Source organism: Gobius niger, assembly GCF_951799975.1.
Source record: "Gobius niger genome assembly, chromosome: 6".
NCBI lineage: Eukaryota > Metazoa > Chordata > Actinopteri > Gobiiformes > Gobiidae > Gobius > Gobius niger.
In genome coordinates this window covers 19,420,562-19,441,358 of record NC_136857.1, presented here as the reverse complement: position 1 = coordinate 19,441,358, position 20,797 = coordinate 19,420,562, and the positions used below count along the sequence as shown (strand labels likewise).

Below are 20,797 nucleotides of genomic sequence, written 5' to 3'. Positions count from 1 at the left end.
ACTTTGAATCCAGCGATCCGAGTTCAAATCTCGGTGGGACCTCGTCCTTTTCATACATTATGCAGTGTACATTAACATATTATATATATATATATGTACCATATATATACAATTTCTATACAGGCCAAATGAGGATGTGTTCTCTTCTCTACATTCACAATACGCCAAACTAAAGGTCCTCAAACATGACAACGTTTATTTATCACAATTAAAGCTTACACAAAGTAATTCACAATGTATATTGGAATGTGTTCACCCCATTATAGAACCTCAAAGTACATTTTAATGAATTTGGCCTATCAAAACAAAAATGGATCATTGGTCAAGTTATGCATTCTTTAGAAAGAGTTCCTTTTTGATCAAATTAAATACACAGTAATATGGAGATATATTTAGTTTTTTCAAAGTAGTGCTCCAGTACAGCCAATAAAAACAACAAAAAGTGTATCATACAGTAACCAAGTTTGTATTAAGATCATTTATATATTTTTTAATCATATAAAACACTTGTATAAAAAAAAATAAAGGAGCAAACAACAAACAAAGAAATATGCTTAACAATGTAACAGACTTTAGCCATTTTGGCTTTAGTTGCAGTTATCAAGATTTTGACATTCGGATGTCCCTGTGAAGCTGATCAATGAACTCAAGTATTTACAAAACACAAGAGAAGAACAACAGAATTTCCACTCAGATCAAGCACAACATAAGCACAAAACATCCATTACTAAGGCAGTCAGATTTGGTGATGCATGCAGGTCATCAAGGGTGCTACATTCTTGAAATCCTTTCCCAAATGAGCTTTACTTCAAAACCTTCAACACCTACTGTACTAGCAAGTTCAATAAGGGTGATTAAAATGTCATAGAGCTGTATTTTGGATGAAAAATGCAAAACTTTTGAATTTACTGGTTTTAATATTATGTAGGAAAATACTGATGTTGGCAGTAAAGATATTTCAGAGGAACTTTAAGAAATGTTATTTGTGCTACACTAAGTCCCTTTCACTGTTATATGTTGGTGGTCTGCAGCCTGTTGAGGATGTCTACATCTCCATTGCTGCAGGCGTATTTGTCCTTGTGCTCTTGGTCGCTGGTGGATTTGCGGTGCACTAAGGACAGAGCGTTGCAATGGTCATGGTGGTCACCGGCGGAGTATTCCAGGCTCATGGTGGCCCGGCTGCTTTCGGTGATGGACGAGTTGGTGTGGTAGTTGAAATGAGAGTTGTTGGTGATGGGTGTGACCCCCCAGCCTGTTTTACCCCAGGCGCTCTTCCACTGGGCCCATTTCCTCCGCACAGCTGTCTGGGCCTATGTATAGAATATAGAATCGTAACATAATTGTGCAGCATTGTTGCATCTAAGTTAATTAGGTTTTGTAAAAGACAGTGGAATGGTTTCCTACCTCTCCATTACAGAAGCAGAAGATGACTGCCACCAGTAGTCCCTGTAGTGGTCATGTAAAAGGCAATATTTTTAAGTAACATTAAAAATTTAACAAACCAGAAGATGAAAATGCTTAATGATTGTATGTGGCGCCCCTGAGTTAAGCTGTTCAATATGCGATTGCTAAATCACCCTATTTACATCTACAGTGGTGAGAGAAAGTAAGTACACCATGTGGAATTTCTCACATTTATGCCTAAATTTGTCACTAAATGTGGTCTGATCTGCGTAAAAATCACAGGAATGATTAAACAGTGTCTGCTTAAACTAATACCCCCCAAACATTTTATTTTCCCCGCACCATACATCACAACGGGGATAGGGTTTTGATGAGAATCATGGTGTGGGGCTGTTTTGTCGCCTCAGGGAATGGACAACGTGATATCATCAATAGAAAAATTCATTCACAACAAGTTTATCACGATATTTTGCAGAAAAACCTGAGACATTCACAACATGCATGGAAAAAGTGTCTGGCTGATCCTTCTTTTGCAGCAATAACTGCATTTCTGTAGTTTCAGATTAGACGCTCACAACCATCAGGATGAATCTTGGACCACTTCTTTTTACAAAACTGCTGCAGTTCCATGAGATTCAGGCGGTGTACTCACTTATTCCATGCTCTCCTGTGAATGTTTACCTGTTATGGCCAATAAAATATGTAAATGTTTGGGTGGTATTAGTCAGACCACATTTAGTGACCAATTTAAGCAGAAATGTGAGAAATTCCACACAGTGTACTTTTCTCACTGTATTTAACTAGACTGCAGCTTAAAAATACATATTAAGTTGTGAATTAAGTTAGCGACAGCCATCGATGCATGTTAACAAAGAAATCAATCAAACTGCATTATTGTTCTGAATTAGGAAGGACTTGGAGGCGATTATGTTGACAGGTAATTTGTGCTTGACAGATGATAAACTATAATGGCAGCACCCCACAGAGGTGCAAAGATTGACAAACACATCGTAACTTTTTCAACAAACCACCACTTAGTTACAAAACTTTAATTTGATCATCTGAGTGCCTCCGTCTTTCTGTTGTCCTCTCGGTACACATTGATTCACCCAATGTGGCTTTTTCCTGCTGTGAACCCAGTACAGTTGACACGTTTGAGAATCTTCTACTACGAAGGAAAATCAGTGTTCTGAAAGCTTTGAAATGGATGAGGCCTAAAATAATAATTCAGGTGAATGTAATATTAAATTGTAATTGAATTTGTAAATCAATCAATCTTTGAACCCAAGGACAAATTCATTTTCTTTTAATACAAGCCCGTGTAAGCGCCTTTTCATTTTTGCTGGCAGGATATTGTTGCTGACATTACCTGGAAATGGCTGAAGATATTGACAAAGAAGTCGTAGATGGCGCGGCTGATGCGTCCCTCAGGTCTCCACGGAAACAGGATGAACTGCACTCCCAGCAGCGGGATGAGGATGAGTGTGGCTCTGACGGCCTTCAAGTACGTAGTGGACTCGGCACAGTGGGTCTCCTTTAGTTTCGTGATTAGGACACGCACTATGTTCAGGAGGAAGAAGAGGTTCACCTGGGGACAGTAAAGCACAATGATTGTACAACTGAGCATGGATAGCATTAACCTCCAAGTGTTGTCTTTGATAGTTGCAATTGTTTTCATTATATATAAATATATGAGCCATTTGATTTGTTTTTATGTGAGGAAAGGCAACAAAAAATGCCACAAAAGAGCAACAGAAAGGTGACAAAAATGTGTCAAAAATGTAACGAAAATGTGACAAAAAGAAAAAACAACACCACAACAAAAGGGTGGCAACAAAGTGACAAAAAAGCAATGAAAAGAAATGTCAGAAAAGTGACTACAACGCGACAAAAACAAAAAGATTTGTATAAATTTTTTCTGTAGGTCAAATGAGGTGTAACCTTTTAGATTTGGATAAAGCTGAACTGGAGAAAATGCACCTGATTGAGGCAGGGGTTAAGAGGATAATAAATTGAAATTACAGTTATTAAACATTTTTCTTGATAACACTATACTAACTAATCGGATCACATGATGCAGACTCTTATCTATTGGGCAGTTTCACATGTGTGTCTTTCATGATCCCGTTTCAACACTAGTAAAACATTTTTTTTCCTTGGCTTTGTCAGTGAACAATACTCACCAGCAGAGCAGCCTGAATGGGGCCGTGGATTATGTAGAGCAGTTGTGTGTGAGAACTGATCCAACACCTGAAAAAGAGCATTCAGCCCAGTTACATGGAGACATAAGACCAGAGAATGCCCCTGTATCGCTACATTTATTTACTAGGGAAAGGGTGGCTTTTGACTGAATGTCCGTGTACACCGCAGAAATAATGGGGATATAATGGGCTTAATGGTGGATGGAGAAGCATAACCTTAGCCGTTTGGTCATAACTGCCGTAACTACAACTCAGGAACCAAAATCAAAATCTAGACCAGACTTATTGGTTGAAATCTGCCATTCACTACACAGCAGAGATCTACAGCCCTTTCTCAGTAGCTCGCCAAAGGCTTCCTACATTTGTACATACGCTTGATGACTCACATTCTGAACATGCTCAACACAATCTGCCAACATTTGGATCAATATATTAAAATATATGAAATGTGAACATTCATCTTGATTTGGGGCATACAGGGCTGAGAAGTGGGCCGGCTCTGATGGGCAAGCACCCTGATGGCAAATGTGAGAGTGTTGACTGACTCTCAATCCAACGCTGCACCAGAGGAAGGTAATGGGGGTCGCTGGACAATCTAAGTAAGTCAGTAAGTAAGTACAATCTAGCTTTTATCTCAAGCATCTTTTCAATCCTGACACTTGGTCCAAAATTGAAAAAGGCTCTATGCATCGGACTGCATTAAAATATTGTTAGCCACATAGCATAATTGCCTAACTCATTTTTGTTTTGATTTTGGAAAACATATAAAAAGACGTTTTATAGGAAACACATTGTTTTTCTCTTATTGCCATTTTAACAATACACAATGACTTAGGCTGACTTAGGCAGTTATGTTATGTGGCTAACGATATGTCTTATTTAAAGAACGAACAGCAGGAGGCAGCAATACGCGGTGGTTGTCTCTTAATCAAGGCCTGATGGTACTTGAATGGTCAAATATTTTGGTACATGGAGAGAAAAGACAAGTATTCAACAAAAATGTAAAGTAACCAGTCTCCATAGAGGCCTTTTTATTAATAAATAGGGAAAAAAAGTTCATCCTATCCAGTATCAGCCTCTCTAAATTATTATGTTCTGAAATGCATGTGATTGTCAAAGGTATGGCATCTTACTTGTCGTTATAGAGCAGTCCGCGTGCTACAGCGTACGTGACAGCAGGAACAACTGGAAAACCTAAGGACACAACATAATTGTATTGTTATGAAGAGCCTTCACAATGTACTGTATAGGAGCTGACAATGTAGTCCAAGACAATCAAGTAAAAACTTGTGCAATAGCCACATTACAGTGCATCAGCGCCCACATGGACAAGGCTAAAAGCTTCGAGAGGGCATAGCAGAATCAATTACAGCTAGGTAAGTGTGGGGCCAAATCCAGTAAAAGGATATGTTGTAAGAAAAAATAAACATGATTACAGTTGATTACCATTTATGGCAACACCATTACACCATTTCAAAGCACTCATTTGTACATTTGTAGTGAAATTGAAATACTTTGGCTGGTGTGAAAAAATATCCCTTTCGGTAAATCTGCCAAAGCAAAGAGGATAATAGGGGGGCTCTTGCCTTTAAGTGGTGCTCTCCAACTTTATTATGCCAGAGCTGCATAGCCAGTGCAGCAATCATGAAATCAGGGACTTGAAAACATTATTATTTTCACCAGGTTTTTGTTTGCAAAACATTGGTGCAAACACATTTCTTTAAAAAAAATGTTGGTAGGAGGAAAAGAATATGATTAAGAGTCTGTAGATGCAGTTGTTGATTGTGGAGAATTACAGCTAAGAGTGTATGTACTCACCCCATCCCAGGACGTAGTACCAGAAGAGCTGCTGTTCCCCTACGAACACAGCCACGATGATGAGAGTGTGCAGGTAGATGCCCTCACACAGCATCCAGAAGTAGGTCGAGGTGGAGGTGTACTGTGTCAACACAGCCAGGACCTTACAACTCATCTAAAAACATGACAGATGAAATTATTCATGATTGCACTTCCCTTTGCCTGCAAACCTAAACAAACATGGAACACATATGATTCGCAATCTTACAACAGTGTCAATCTTTTATCGTTTGATTTTATGAATTCATTATTCAATATCTCACCGGGTTGTTGGCAGTTATAGCCTGGTTTTTGGTCACAGTCAGTGACAGCCACATGATGGTCACAATAGAGTTGAGGATGAAGGAAAGAAACATGTTCTTATGGAGAGAGATCCTCTGGCAGCTCAGGCTCCTACATCCAAACCAGGGAGTAAAATGATTATTTTGTCAGTAACATCCACATCTGTTGTCTACTTGACCTTATTTCACTTACTTGAAGTAGGAGAAGATAATTAGGCAAATAATGAGGGAGACAATGGAGAGGCCATGACCCACCATGGCCAAGTAGTACAGGCTGATGGCAAACTGTAAGATAAGATACAATATATACTGTAAGCTGTTAATTAAATGGGGAAGTGATTGACTAGTATAAGCTAATGTGCATTCTAAATATGCAACCTAGCTTTTTGTTAAATGTAGACAGGATATAGCTATTAAAAACAGCTGTGAAAATGACTGAACTGAAAATGACTGATAAATACAAAGATCTCCAGACTAAGAGCTTATCTTATGTTAATTACACATGTAGGGTTGATTCAAAATACAATATTCTGAGCATGAAGGAAAGGCTTATCGTCCAAGGTTTGAACAAATCAAGGCACTCCGATAAATGAGAAGCACGAAGGAATACTTAGAAAGTCTTAATTTTAATGCCCACACCAACACGTTTCGTCTTCATTCGGGTTTAAATTTAAAAAAAAAGAAGGTTGTAAATGGATTGTAAAGCTGTTTCTAAATGTTAATGTCCGAGCAACACAGCTTCTTCTCAGTGACGTCTTTTGTTCAGCTGTGTGTAATTAAAAGGATAATAGTGTATGAAACGACGTCGGGTTGTTGAGTTGACTTGTCCTGAGTGCAGTGCTGAGAACCATGAGTCAGCTGATGCCGTTGGCCTCAGTCCAGTTTGTTGTGATGGTGGTCCGAGTGAGTATCAGATGTCGACACCTGTCATAAAACCTCCCGCTGTTATGTCCTGCGGAGGTTCCCATTTCGATTCAGCAGGAAAAAAGTGGACACTCCAGCCTTTAAACCCACAACGGCTTTGTCAGAGCTGGATTATTCATAGTTTTCAGTCATTTTGCATTCCACTGGAGTTGCCCTCCAGTTCTAGTGTTGGTATTTAAATTTACCCTTCAAGAGAATGTTGACATTTCTAGGCACAATGTCACATGAAAACTATGAATAGGAATGTCCGCCATGTTCCATTATATTGTAAATATTGCAGTTTTATAATATATATGTAGTGCATGGAAAAGTTGAGAATTGCATGTAAACGCTTGTATGGGCCATTCAGCTGCTTCCTTGCATAACATTATAAATAGGGCGCAGGGCATCATGTTGCAAAAGATGACAGATTAATGCTTTTCTGTGAAAGAACATTTTCAAAAGGAACATTTACCTTTTGACAGCTGCATTACATGGTCACACAAAGAAAGGTTTTTTCATGACTGTTGCGGTAGGTGCAGTGGATTAAAGAAACAGGCCATCGTTTTTCCATTCTGAGATACTGTATGTTCTTACCTGAGCTTAGACCAGTTGATGCGTACCTTTCTGGTCTTTACATGTGCACTTAGTCACGCAAAAAGACCAAAGATGTTGAAAAAATTGGGAGGCTGGAGTGCTACTCGGATGTAAAGAGTTGTATAAGTTTTGTCTTTTGGGTGCTCTTCAGTGCAGGGATCCGTTTCAGCAAAAAATCAAACAAACTGAGGCACTCCAAAAGTAGAAATATTAAAAAGCCTTTATTTAAACATGGCTAGATTAGGTAAAATTGCCAACGCGTTTCGGCTCTAGGCCTTCCTCAGGGCAAGCTCGAGATGGCTAATCTAGCCATGTTTAAATAAAGGCTTTTTAATATTTCTACTTTTGGAGTGCCTCAGTTTGTTTGATTTTTTAGACCAAAGATGTTGTTAGCATTTAGCCTCTCCTCCTCTCCTCTATGGGGCCAAACTGAGGTGAAATTAGAAGTGACCAAGCTCTTCCATGTTTTCCATATTTTAATACAGTTACGTGAGCAGTTACAAAAAGGGAAACTATATTGTAGGAGCACTTCGACGTCCATGCAGTTATTACGCCTTACAATATAGTTGGATACTTGGATCGTGTAGCTACTCACTTAACTGTATTTATATATGGAAAACGTGAAAGATCTTGGTTGCTTCTAACTTCACATCCGTTTGGTCCCGTAGTGGAGAGGAGGAGAGGCTAAATGCTAACAACATCTTTGGTCTTTTGGGTGACTGAGCACACGCATAAAGACCACACAGTTACGCATCAACTCGTCTAAGCTCATATAAGAACACATCTCACTATGGAAAAAAGGTGGCCTGTTCCTTTAATGTTGTGAGATTAATGTTAAAGCTAACAATGGCAAAAGAGCTATGAAAAGAAGAAACTCCTTTTTTCCACTTATTGAAGACAAATGAGAAAGTCTTTGAGTTTAAATCCACGGTCGGGAAACAACAGTGCACAATTTCAAGACCATCACAAAAGTAACAATACTTAAGTTAAATTTCAAAATATCATTACCACAATAATGCGCGTATGAAATATACCTTATATGAAATTATGCCTTATAAAATCACTGTACAAAAAAACATCTAAATATTATATATATCTAGCCCTCTAAATTCTCCCTTTGACAAACGCCGTGCCTGGAGTGTCTCCTTGGTGTAGTTCTGACACTGGGAGTAGTTGGTCCAAACCCGGTTGCTCTCTGGATGATGGAACCACTGGCCGTCAGGATTACACACCTTGGTGACCTTCTCTGGAAAGAAAACATCACACAAAAACTACGTTACATCTACTACGATGATGTTTAGAATGTGTGTGTAAACTCACCTCCTGGATCAAAGTCAAGGAAGTACTCAGGACACATCTGTATGACCGTCCCAGGAACAGTGTCCCCCCAGCACAGCCACCCGTCCCATGTGCGGTTACAGAACGGACCTACAGGGGGTGGTAGGCACAACACATATTTAATTTTGAGAACACTAAAACGTATTAGCAACATTAGCAAAAAGGATAAATACAAGTCCACCTTAACTGTGCAATGGTTTGTGTCATGTTTTCTTTACTGTTTGCCTCAAAACAACCGCTCCTAAAAGTCAATGATATATAAAATGTTGGCATTAAGGCTGAATGATTTGGTGGAAAATCGAGCCTCCTTAATGGTATACTTTTCTGACAGAATTGCTATTGCCATTATGAAATGTGTGTTTAAAAATCAAGATTCAGTTCACACAGGGCTCTTTTTAAACAGGATGAGAACATTTCTCATCCTGTTTATAATGAGCCCTAACAGATTGTGAACAGTGTTAACACTTAGGACAAGACTGAAATCTGAACTGCTAAACGGGGCGACGGTGGCGCAGTTGGTAGAGTGGGTCGTCTCATGACATTGGTGTACACAGTCACTGTGTACACCAGTGAATGAGTGACTGGTTCCTAACTGTAAAGCGCTTTGGGTCTGATAAAAGCAGAATTCTTAACTACAAGGTTAGCAAGTTTTTATGCATAATAAAGATTGTTGTTTATATTAGACACACAACAGCGTATTATTTTACCATAATAATTGTAGTGTTTTATTTGCTTAAAGGAACAGGCCACCATTTTTCCATACTGAGATATGTTCTTGCCTGAGCTTAGACGAGTTAATGTGTACCTGTCTGGTCTTTGTGCGTGCCCTCAGTCACGCAAAACGACCAAAGATGTTGTTAGCATTTGGCCTCTCCCAATGTATTCCTATGGCTCCAAACCGGGGGGTGAAGTTGGAAGCTACCACACTCTTCTACGGGCACGCACACAGACCAGACAGGTATGTATGTAAGAATATATCACAGTATGGAAGAACTGTGACCTGTTCCTTTAATGCGATCATAGAAATGATTAATTGTCATTAAATGTGCAGTTTCTTTTCTTTCTTTTCTTTCCTTTCTTTGTTTTTTTATTGATGTTGTCAAGTGCATCACACCATTGGTTGATTCTTTTAGTAACAGAAGAAGATCTTTAGCAGCTGTTAGCTACAATTTTGTAACATTTTACCAATAATCTACAGACTTTGAGAATCACCATCTATGATGTAAAAATAAAGTTATTTCAAATAACTTTTGAAAAGCGTGGAATCAGCTTCCTTTCCAGTTATTTTATTCTCAGCTGAAAAATCAAAATCCCTCCCAATAGGCTCATGCACGTAAATATAAACTTTGAGCTACCAGCTGTTGAAGTGAACCAGCACTCAAGTGTTGTCAACAATAGCCGGAAAGCGGCTTGTACCAGGCTGCACAGTGGCATGGGAAATGGAATACAAAATAACTTTTCAAAGGCCGAGGTTCGGTGAGTCAGAAACAAAGCGAGAACTTCCCGTCTTTCAGACTCACTTCCTGTCTGTCCTGCTGCTGCACTCGCGCTACAAGTGGTTCTTATCCACTAATGTAGCAGCTTGTGTTTTGTTCTTGATAAGCAAAGATTTTGTGTGGGTGTTCTTTTGTAGTTTAGTAGCATTTTTGTAACATCTTGTTCTGTTCTGTTCAGTTTTGTTCCAATCATAGATTTCAGGATATTCATGGATATTGTGAATGAATGTAGCCTTTATGCAATAACTGAGTCACATGCATAAAAAAGATTGAATACTCAGCCGGGACCAAAACAAGACTATAATAGAACTAAAACATTAATTAAAATCATGACTAAAACTGATCTTTTGTAATTTTTTGTGGACATGTGTTTTTGCTTTAGGCTGGGTGAGCAAAAAATGCTTTAAATCTCAGTCTTCTATAGTGACCTGATGCTTGGCTGCATCAGGACTGTGTCAGCGTCAGCCTGTTATCTGTCAGGTTGATATCATGGAGACAGTGCTATCACCTTGCTCTGTGTACGGGGGGTCGTGGATGATCTTCAGGTAGCACTCAAACTGGGCGGCAAGAATCTGGTGCCGGCTTGTTCCAAAGACACTGGAGATGTCAGTGAAGTTCGCTGGCATTTGCTGCTCCTCCACCGGGGGCTCCACTGAAAAAGTCAATAGTTGAATTCATAGAGTTCAAAACAAGAGTTAATATGGTAAACATTTCATTATTATTCTTCTGTCATGATTGTTATATGGAAAAGTATTATTGTTACAGTACAGAAAGGTTAAAATACTATGTACAAACAATTACAATTTATAAGAGTTTGCACAGTTAAAATTGTGCTCATTTGAATAAAGCAAAATTAAGGGAAGGCGTCGGCTGCGTCTCTTTTATTCATTTTTAGCTCATAAGTCCCACGTACCTCTCCCAAACTGTGAAGCAGAGGGTGCAACAGAAGCATCCTCGCTAAGACCCACCTGGAAGAAAATATGTCAGAAGTTAGGGAAAAGTGGAGCATGTGCAGACATTCATTATAAGATTTTTATTGTGGAAAACCCAGTGAATTTGTGGTCTTACAAGGCCTGAAAGGGATTTGACTGGAGATTCTTGTAAGTCATAATACAATAAGTATAATAATTTTGAATAAAAATGAAAACTACGTAATAAAAGTATCACTTACCTGGGAACTGAGCAAAAGAATGACAACAACTGAGACTGGTAGAGTTTGCCACATCATTCTGCAAGAGAAGTCAGAAAAAAGGCTATACGTAAAATTGTCTTGTTCACTTTAGGACAACACATTATTCAACATATAATAGAGTAAATGTTCTATACTGGAATATCTTTGTATTTGTCTCTCCAAACACTGATCTGACGTGTTCTCTGAGTACTGAGCTATACGTGAACAGTGCTGCGTGCTTGTGAGTATGTTTATTTCCAGAGTGCAGAGACAGGAAGTTGATGCTCCAAAACTGCAGCCCTGGTCCATTCAGGCTCCACTGCAGATGTGTGTTTATTACAGAGGTGAAAAGTCACACAGTTCCCTCTAGTGTTTTCACTTTAACAAGCCAACAGGGTCAAAGGACATTACAGTGGTCGGAGAAAATGAGTCCGGACACCACTCTACAAGTCATCTGCAGTTCTTCATTTAAGATACGTCTACAGCCAATCCTGTTGCAGAGATAGATCATTGTTTAGAATTTGAACTGGTTTAAGGTTATGAATTTATTTTGAATTTGAAATTGAGATTAAGCTTGGAAAACGACTTTTCTATAAGGTTGTAATAAATAAAAGCTAATGTTGTTTACAGCAAAGACAATGCTAAAAGATGGATGATAAAAGTAACCCGAGGGTTTTCAGGAGTATTCCTTTCATGTAAAAGAAAGGTGGCACAACCAAGAGATTCAGCTCATCCAACCAGAAACAAAGCTTAGTTCCTATTTGAATACACAGTGTATTTAAATGTACGTCTTTGTAATGTCCCTTTGCAGAACATTTACCCCAGAGGGCAACATTTACAATCATGGGAATATCCAAATGTTGATCTTTGAACTCAGCCAAACTGAAAGCAGATGTAGCAGTGACGTAGACAGTAACCCAGGGGTCAGTTTTTGACGTATTAACCATTTTAGAGCAGCTCTTACCGACATTTAGATCATTCGATTGCAGCCTATTAAAAACAATGGCAGCGAAATGCCTTAGTGTTCATCAGAGATAAGAGCGCGCAAGAAGACGTGGTCGGAAGAAGCAGGGACGGGGGTAGAAGAATGAAAATAGCCTGAGTTTATTGTCCTGTGCAATGGCTGGACAATTCAATCCAAGGACACATACAGTGACAGACTTTCATAACTTTGGACTCACTCCCTCATGTCTTTGTCAGCTGCTGCACAAACAAAGAAGCTTTTTGTGAAAACTGTAACTTTTCTTTAAAAGTAATGGCCTTTTTTTCACATTCACATATCACATTCTTTACCTCCAAGTCTTCATTTTATTATTATTTTTCTCTCTCTCTATCTGTTCTATCTAATATACTGTATCTATCTGGGACACTGGATCTCCAATTCTTGAGTCTTTTGAGTCCTCACTTTTGCAAAATGTTTTGGCATTCTGGTGATCTAAAGACAGCAGTCAGAATGAATGCATTTGAAGATACGACAGCAGTCCAACTTAGCACCTGCTTCCCTCACTATTGCATTTTAAATGCATTAACAAAAATGAAAAAGATGACAAGCATTGGCCTGAATGGAATGTAAGGGCCACATATTCTTCCACTAGATGTAACACAATCCCTTATGTTCAGTTCAGTTCAGTTCAGTTCAGACACACGCAAAGATATGGAGCATTGTTCTAATAGGAGTTTGTATCATTATAAGTCTTTGCATATAAGTATAGGCCCTAATTGTCTTAACAAGTGGATAATGTTAAGACATCTGAAAGGTGTCAAATATCAACATTGTTAAATTAAATAAAAAACACAAGAAAACACAAGAGTTGGGCTAAATAGCTCATTTCAATCAAGTCTCTGATTAAAGAAAATGAGCAACAGTGTACTATCATAAAAGGTCTAAAAACTCCCTTGAGTCAGGGCATCAGAAAAGTGGTCCAGACAGGTCTCTTAGCAACTGTAACTTTCAAGGTAATGCTCAATTGAGTTCACTTTTTAAACCATGAGTCATTACTTCTATTACTCACACTGATGTACAAAGGCCATTGAAAAGAATATATTTCAACTGGAAACAATAATATTTTATACCAGTTGTATATGTTAAACCTTTTTTCATACATAGAATGGACTGGGAATTAAATACAAATGTAAAACTCAAAATCAAATTATTATTATTTGAATATGATCTTCAGGCTAATCTCTATCCTGAGTTTCTGAAAAAAACAACAACAGTGTACAATAAGTCAACAACATGCATAGATCAAATAGATAATGATGTTAACTTTATGTAAATGCAGAATATCGTGTTGCACTGTGTGATTTAAAAGCACAAAGGACTGCATATAGTTCACAATGATTAGTGAATTGATAGACTATTCAGGAACACAAAAATGATGGGGCAAAACAGTGAGGTTTAAAGCAGTAACCCTGCAGGGCTTTCAGAATGAAGATCAATGACTCCTGACAATAAAGGGCACAATCTTTAAGTTATCATTAGTAAGTCCACAGAGTGAATGGAGTGTTGGGAGTGTTCATCTGTGATAAGACAAGCACAAGAAGACATGGCTGGAAGAAGCAGGGAGGGGGGAGAAGAAGAATGGAAATAGCCTGGGTTTATTGTGCCTTTGGATGGCAAGAAAATTAAATCTCACGTTCATTATTCTTGTATCAGATGAAACAGGAAAGAGCTGGAACCGACCGTGTTCTACAAATGGCTCCAGACCAATTAATCTCCTTCAGATTTTCCATAAAGAGCAACTGCCGGCAGGTCAGTGTGTATACATCATCATGGATATTTTAGAGGGGGACACAGACTAATAAGATATATAAATAGGCTATTCCACATTTTACAGATTTCATACACTCAGGCAATATTATAAACTGATACAATAATCTGGTTGTATCTACAGTATGATGCTAATTTATTTACTAATTCCAGTTTGTTTTGTTCACATACAGTGCATTTTGTATCTTCCATGTGTGCTCCTCATTAACAATATCTTGCAATAGCCATGAGAGTTTCACTACAACCTCATGTGACTCTGGCAGCACAGTGACTGAGTCCTCCAGTCACTATAATCAAAGACCAGTTTGGGAAGTTTATACAGACAAGTAGTTAACATTAAAATATTCCTTTTGTATCTTTTGGACAGCCAAAAATAATATTGCCTAGTGCAGTGATTCCCAAAATGAGGTCTAGGGACTTCTATGGGGCCTCAGAGGTGCTGCATTTTGACCACACATCATTCACATAATAATGAATGACTTTGAAATGCACTTTTTGTACAATTGTTTAATTATGAAAAGTATTTAGTATAAAACCACAAGTGCTGTTCCGTACGGAATTGTTGGAATGGTAAGGACCACAGTTGGAACCAAATGAAACCATGGGTCTGTCCTACCAACAAAAGACTAATGACAATGCAATGATGTGGCAAAACATGCTAGATTGCACTGCAAAGCATACGCACCAATGGTGGGCTATTCATATATGTTCTCATAGAGGCTCTTTCTACCTCTACATGAAGAAACCTACAGGACAGCACGGTGGCACAGCGTTTAGCTGCTTTACAGCTAGAAGGTCACAGGTTTGATTCCCAGATGGAGCCTTTCTGTGTGAAGTTTGTGTAGGTTTCCTCTGGGTATTCCGGTTTACCCTACCTCTAAAATAGGGTAAATCCACCTGCCAGTTGTGATACTGACCATCAGGGGTTCCCAAACTTTTTTGGCTGAGACCCCACAAATTTACATTAAAACAACTCGAGACCACTATTGTTTGTATAAAGTTATTGCCACTCATGCTACTTTAGGCCAGGAAAACATTTTAAAATCACGTTAATAAGTATTTAAACAGTTTATTTTGAATAAATTAATGGATTTCACAACTTATAGGCTGTTTTACACTAAAAACAATACTAAAAACAGCAGCAGTTTTCTTTTTGTTTCATTTTGAATCATCTGGGGATCGCCTCCTAAGGCCTCACGACCACTCGACGGGTCCTGGCCCCTACTTTGGGAACCACTGAGCCAGTAAATGAGTCCCTGAGCGCTGCACTGCGGTCGCTTACTGTTCCTTAAGTGTTTTCCCATCAGCATCGAAGGCTGAGTCAAATGCAGAGGACAAATTTCCCGACAGGGACAATAAAGTATGCCTTACAGAACCTTACAGAACCTTACAGAACCTTACAGAACCTTACAGAACCTTACAGAACTGACGCTCTGCATGGTCAAAACATGTTAAGTCTAGCCTGACTAAGCAGTGGGCGTAATAATGTCACTCTTTGCTTGTGTTAGACCAATACATCAATCATTTGTCTATTTCCTCAAAATGTTTTGCTATGACCCTGATTACAGCAACAGACCGACAAATGGGTGAGTGATTATCATTGTTTTTTTCCCATAGCCGACTCTAAAAATAGTCACTCTGCACAAGGCCATTTTCCTTCATCTTTATATTGTATGTCCCAGAGGTTGCATAAACACCAAAACCCCAAAATAAACTGAGCCACAGCATTCCTAAACCATATCCACTTAATAACTGTCCTCCCCATATGCTTTCCCACCAGTTCTTTAATGTCAGCACCAAGCATAATGGAGCACCCAAGCGCACACAGTAATATAGGCCTGATATGGTCGCACCAGGGCTGGGCAAAAAATCGCTTGGAATTAAAAATCGAGTTGGCAAGTCAAAACGATTCATTTTTTCAGACGATCACTTTTTTTCTGAAATTATGAATGGGTGGGAAGGATTTTTTGTTCCCTCTCTAAATCAGACTGAGCGCACAGTGAGGCCTGATATGGTCACTTGCGTTAAAGATGGAGTTTTGCAGACATGTCCTCCTGTGTTTTTTTTGTTTTTTTTTCACTTTTAATGTTGTGGGGGGAAAAAACACAATGTACCATGTGTCCAACTTGTCTTGAGGAGTTGCCCAAGGTATATTTTGGGGCCTATTTTGTTTTTGTTTTAGCTGATGCTGCCTCTTGTTCAGCATATTCATGGTTGTCTGCAAATTTGTCCTCCTTACATGACGTTGTGTGTTCCTCCCAAACTATTCAGCTTTGGTTTGCGAAAGAGCCCTTGGATGCTCCACAGCACTACTGGACAAATATTCATTGGACTGTTGGGCCCAAAGTTTAACAGTTTGGGAGGAATACACAACGTCATGTGAGGAGGAAAACTCTGAAGGATGGTGCAGGGAAAATTATGGTTTGTGTGCTATCATCAATAGAAGAATGTATTCACAAGTTCATGAAGATATTTTGCAGAAAAACAGCATGGAATCCCTTTATGACCAATTTAGGCAGAATTGTGAGAAATTCCAAAGCGTTCACACACTTTTTCCCACTGTATCTGTGAAAAGTGCTTCATATAGGAACTGTACTTACTTACTTAACACCACCAAAGAATGTGTACTTCTAATTGCAGTTCGTCTGTCAAGGCTGCCCTTGTTGGTTGTTATCACAGTTTCTTGACATGGCCCATGCACACATTCACTTACTGTTTTATCAGTGAGTGCAGAATGGTTGGCTTTTGTCAATTTCTTGACATATTTCTTATCTGTGATATTTTCTGACGGGAAAAGTTTGCCTCCATTAGTTAAAGCAGGAGAGATTGAAATGGCTGTCTAGTGTGACTACCTATTTCATAAACATTTCATTATAAAAACCAAACAGTCACTCAAAAAGTTCTTGGAGGGCATAAATGACTCGATTAATATATATGGTTTCTTTTATTTATTAAACTCAGCCCACAAGGCAAACTATTCAATCTGCCTTCTATTTTTGACCTTTGTGACCCTGCATAATATTGACAGTATGAACCCCATGATCCCAAAATAAACGCAGGGCTTTTTTGAGTATGAGGCTGGGGGGCAGGGGGGCTCATTGGCTTGTTTGTTGGGACCAAAGTAGCAGCCAAAACACCTATTAATACACTGATAGCTGCTTAGCAAGTGCATGTTGTTCTAGTCAAAGACAGACAGGGCACAGAGTGAGATTGCTCATTCAGAGGTATTTAACAGTGCAGTGATTTGATTGTCACAGACTGTTTTTTCACAAATGTAAAATTGTCTGAAATTGAATTCGCATTGTAACAGCAGCAGCACAGTGAAAATCAACTCAATTCCAATCCTGTTTAGTTTAAGGGGAACAACACTACTATTTATATATACAAACATGATGCCCTTGGAGAGACTATTACCAAATCTGAATCAAAGTCAACAACTACACACTAAAGCCTTGGGATAACAATGGATAAACCGGATGGTGCAACTATTTTGTCCTGAAGGCAGAAAAGACATGCTAAACAAAGCAGAGTTCCTTCATTTAAATGAAATTTAAATTTCTACTTCCCAAAGTAATATTACTGGAGCCTGAGCACCATGGTAGAAGTAGCATGCAAATATGAGACTTGGATAGGGTAAAGGTTTGTTCCAACTAGAAATGACAAACATTGGATACTTTCTAACTCAATGTTTTGTTGAACAAAACAATTAGTACACACTGATCATAATTCTGACCACAGATGCAAAAACAAGAGTCACTGCTCTTCTGAACACAGAGAAATAAAAATATATTATTATAAATGAACAAATCTCATACATTAAAAAAAGTTGTAAAGATGCTAAAACAATAAAATATGGATGAGCTAATTGTGACTTTACTATATTATGATTGCAATGTATTAAAATGTATTAATTTAAGTTAAAGTCAGATTCAGTTCATAGATCACATCTTATATGTCCCGGAGTGAACGAGAGGAGACTGAAACCTTTACTGGTAACACTTTATTTTACACTACCTTGATACCCCTGTACCTGCCACATTAAGTACAATGTAATGTGCTATGTAACACTGTGTAACTATGTGTACCTATGCAGTACATATACAAAGGAATAATGTATAGTGTATTAGTATTTTGGTGGTATAATGTAACATTTTTTATGGCATATTACATTATGTACCTCCAAAGTACTAATACACATTATTCCATTGTGTATGTACTGCATAGGTACAAGTTATTACACATTGCTACAGTGCACATTACATTGTACTAAATTAAGTTGGGTACAATGTATCAAGGTAGTAAAAAGTGTTACCCATTTAAACAAACACAGTCACATCCATTTCCAGGTCTAAATGACGTACGAGCAGGGGCGGGCAGACCGCTAAGCTTCCACAGTTCTCCAGGGCCTGTCAATCAAAGCCCCAGGTGTGGAATGGAAGCTTATTTGTATAGCTGTATAGAGCTTTTCACAGTCACCCAAGGCCACATAGTGTAGGATTTGTACATTCACTCCACACAGTGATGGTAAGCTACTTAAACTTGTTAATTCCACATAGCAAGAACCAGCATGGTTAAAAATATGATACCCTTCCCAGAGTTATCACATGGGCCACAGCAATCTTTAGAAAAAAAAACTTTGGAGCCAGGCTTTAAAGCAGTGTTTGGGAGGTGTAAAGTCTGTGGAAGTCAGTTTTAAAGTTTCTTTTAGATTCGCCACGGGCCACTGTGGGGTCAGCGCCCCGCCATGTGAACCAAAAACTAGAGCTGAGGAGCACCGTTATTTTTTTTCTTCATACTGATACTGAAACTTTAACGATACTTGGCTTTCGATGCCGATACTGGAACAATACTTTTGTCGATAGCTATACTAAAATTGTATAGGATCAGAAAACAGAACTATGTTAATGTTAATTTATTACATAAAATACAATGTCTTTTAAATGTGTATGATTTGAGGTGAAGAGATAACTTTCTTTAGTGCTGTCCCTAGACCCAACAGGCTTAAAAAATTGGTCTCTAAAGATATTTTAAAAATGGGTACTTGCTTTCAATACCAGTATACCTAAACTTTATCTTTATCGACACCATACTGGCATCGTTAAACAGTACCCAGCCCTACCAAAGACAAGTGCTATCCTCGCCCATTGTTCAAACTAAACAATGCAGCAGACTGTGGACGACTTTGCTTTAAGTCCAGACATGTAAAAGTAGGCTATATGGAAATTAGCTGGGCACATGCAAATTTTCTGAGGAAGCAAAGACACAATGTTGAAGTGGAAGAACGTATGTAAAATGTTTTAGCCTACTATCACAAATCAACTGTCTCTCTTACTGTCTTTATAGTACAAATAGCTATTAACACTGCTTTTATTCATAAATAGCTCATACCCCAAAGTCCAGACATTGAGCCTGCCTTAAGGTCTTAGTGCCAAAGACAAACTAAATAAACCTTTTATTACACTGCTGTGCAACTATGTACGCCTAAAACTGTAACTACTAGAACTATGTACGCCTAAAACTGTAACTACTAGAACTATGTACGCCTAAAACTGTAACTACTAGAACTATGTATGCCTAAAACTGTAACTACTAGAACTATGTATGCCTAAAACTGTAACTACTAGAACTATGTACGCCTAAAACTGTAACTACTGGTTCAGCACATGTCTGAGAAACATTAACCAGTTGTCTAGGTATGCTACACACACATTTCTAAGTTTGATAAAGTTTGTCTAAGTTATCTAAGTTTATGTTTGGCTTTCTCAGTTAAAGTGTGTGTATAAGAGAAAATAGCCTCCTGCTGTGAGGCAGCATTGTCTGTACTTAATAAACAATCTTCCCTGTCACAGCCCTCAATGATGATAAGTGTCCTGCTTTTCCTGTGACACTTTGGAATCAAGCTGATTACTGCCTAATTAAATCTCTGCTAATGAGAGGAGAGCCTGTCTGCTTCCAGTGAATAATGAATGCTCAGTTGGTTGACTTATGAGTATCTGGCCACAGTTTTTGGAGCCATAACCTTACCCAAACGAAAAGCTTGTAGCTATTTGCATTTCTACAATACTCTATTCTAGCCTATATCTGATGCCACTCAGAACAGCAACTGTAAGTGTAAAGCTTGTTCATATATCTAAATCATAATCTAAAGCATGCAATGTGACTTGTCTACAAACTACCCTACAACTACAAATAGGATCAAGACTAGTGTATTGTTACCAAATGCTTTGGTAACAAAACTAATCGACTACTTGAAAGTACTTTAGATGTAAGTTTTGGACATAGGTGCGAAATAAAAGCTTTATTAAATGGACTTGCATTCTCCACTGATCAACAATTTTTCAAGTTTTCAGCTTTGAAATGCTTTCTTACCTTGTTAAATTTAGAAGCAAGCTGTCAATAAGTAATATTCTCCAAAAAGCTCCACACTGACATGATCCGTGAAGTGTCTCATGCTGTCCCTCTGTCAACACTGGACCTCCTGCACTAAGAGAAGAACTCAGCCCATCAAGCCCATTGACATAGCATACACTTCCTGTTTGATACTACAAAATAAAGGGCATATAGGAAGCTAAAATAAGCCTGTGTAAAATATTATAAACATGCAACGGCGAGGAGAACGTAAACGCAGACACTGAAAGATGAGGTTTATCTGCATTGTTGATTGTTAAGTTATTAAGTTATACAGTTTAGAAACGTTGACAATGTGAACTTGAAGCAATGGCGTCACCTGCTGGGGGCTTAGCAACCGACAAAAGCATAATGAATGGAAGACAGAAATG

General features: G+C 38.5%; 1 protein-coding gene across 1 annotated transcript; it reads right to left on the bottom strand.

Annotated features, from left to right (window-relative positions):
• Positions 1 to 840: 840 nt before the first annotated feature.
• calcrl2 (calcitonin receptor-like 2) lies at positions 841 to 20,491 on the bottom strand. Its single transcript, XM_079558439.1, has 14 exons — positions 20,388 to 20,491; positions 11,249 to 11,306; positions 10,991 to 11,045; positions 10,586 to 10,729; positions 8,564 to 8,671; positions 8,377 to 8,489; positions 5,937 to 6,028; positions 5,726 to 5,855; positions 5,424 to 5,577; positions 4,739 to 4,799; positions 3,588 to 3,654; positions 2,774 to 2,992; positions 1,405 to 1,446; positions 841 to 1,310 (listed from the first exon to the last, which is right to left on the bottom strand). The coding sequence occupies exons 2-14, from the start codon at positions 11,303 to 11,305 to the stop codon at positions 1,011 to 1,013; spliced, it is 1,542 nt and encodes a 513-aa protein (XP_079414565.1). The 5' UTR covers position 11,306; positions 20,388 to 20,491; the 3' UTR covers positions 841 to 1,010.
• Positions 20,492 to 20,797: the final 306 nt, after the last annotated feature.

What these genes read in the sequence shown, in the direction of transcription:
- calcrl2 (XM_079558439.1), bottom strand. Translation starts at nt 11,305, where the DNA reads ATGATGTGGCAAACTCTACCAGTCTCAGTTGTTGTCATTCTTTTGCTC. An exon ending in TTCTTTTGCTCAGTTCCCAG is followed by an intron (nt 11,046 to 11,248) that starts GTAAGTGATACT and finishes ATTTTCTTCCAG; the next exon opens with GTGGGTCTTAGCGAGGATGC. An exon ending in CCCCCCGTACACAGAGCAAG is followed by an intron (nt 8,672 to 10,585) that starts GTGATAGCACTG and finishes CACCCCCTGTAG; the next exon opens with GTCCGTTCTGTAACCGCACA.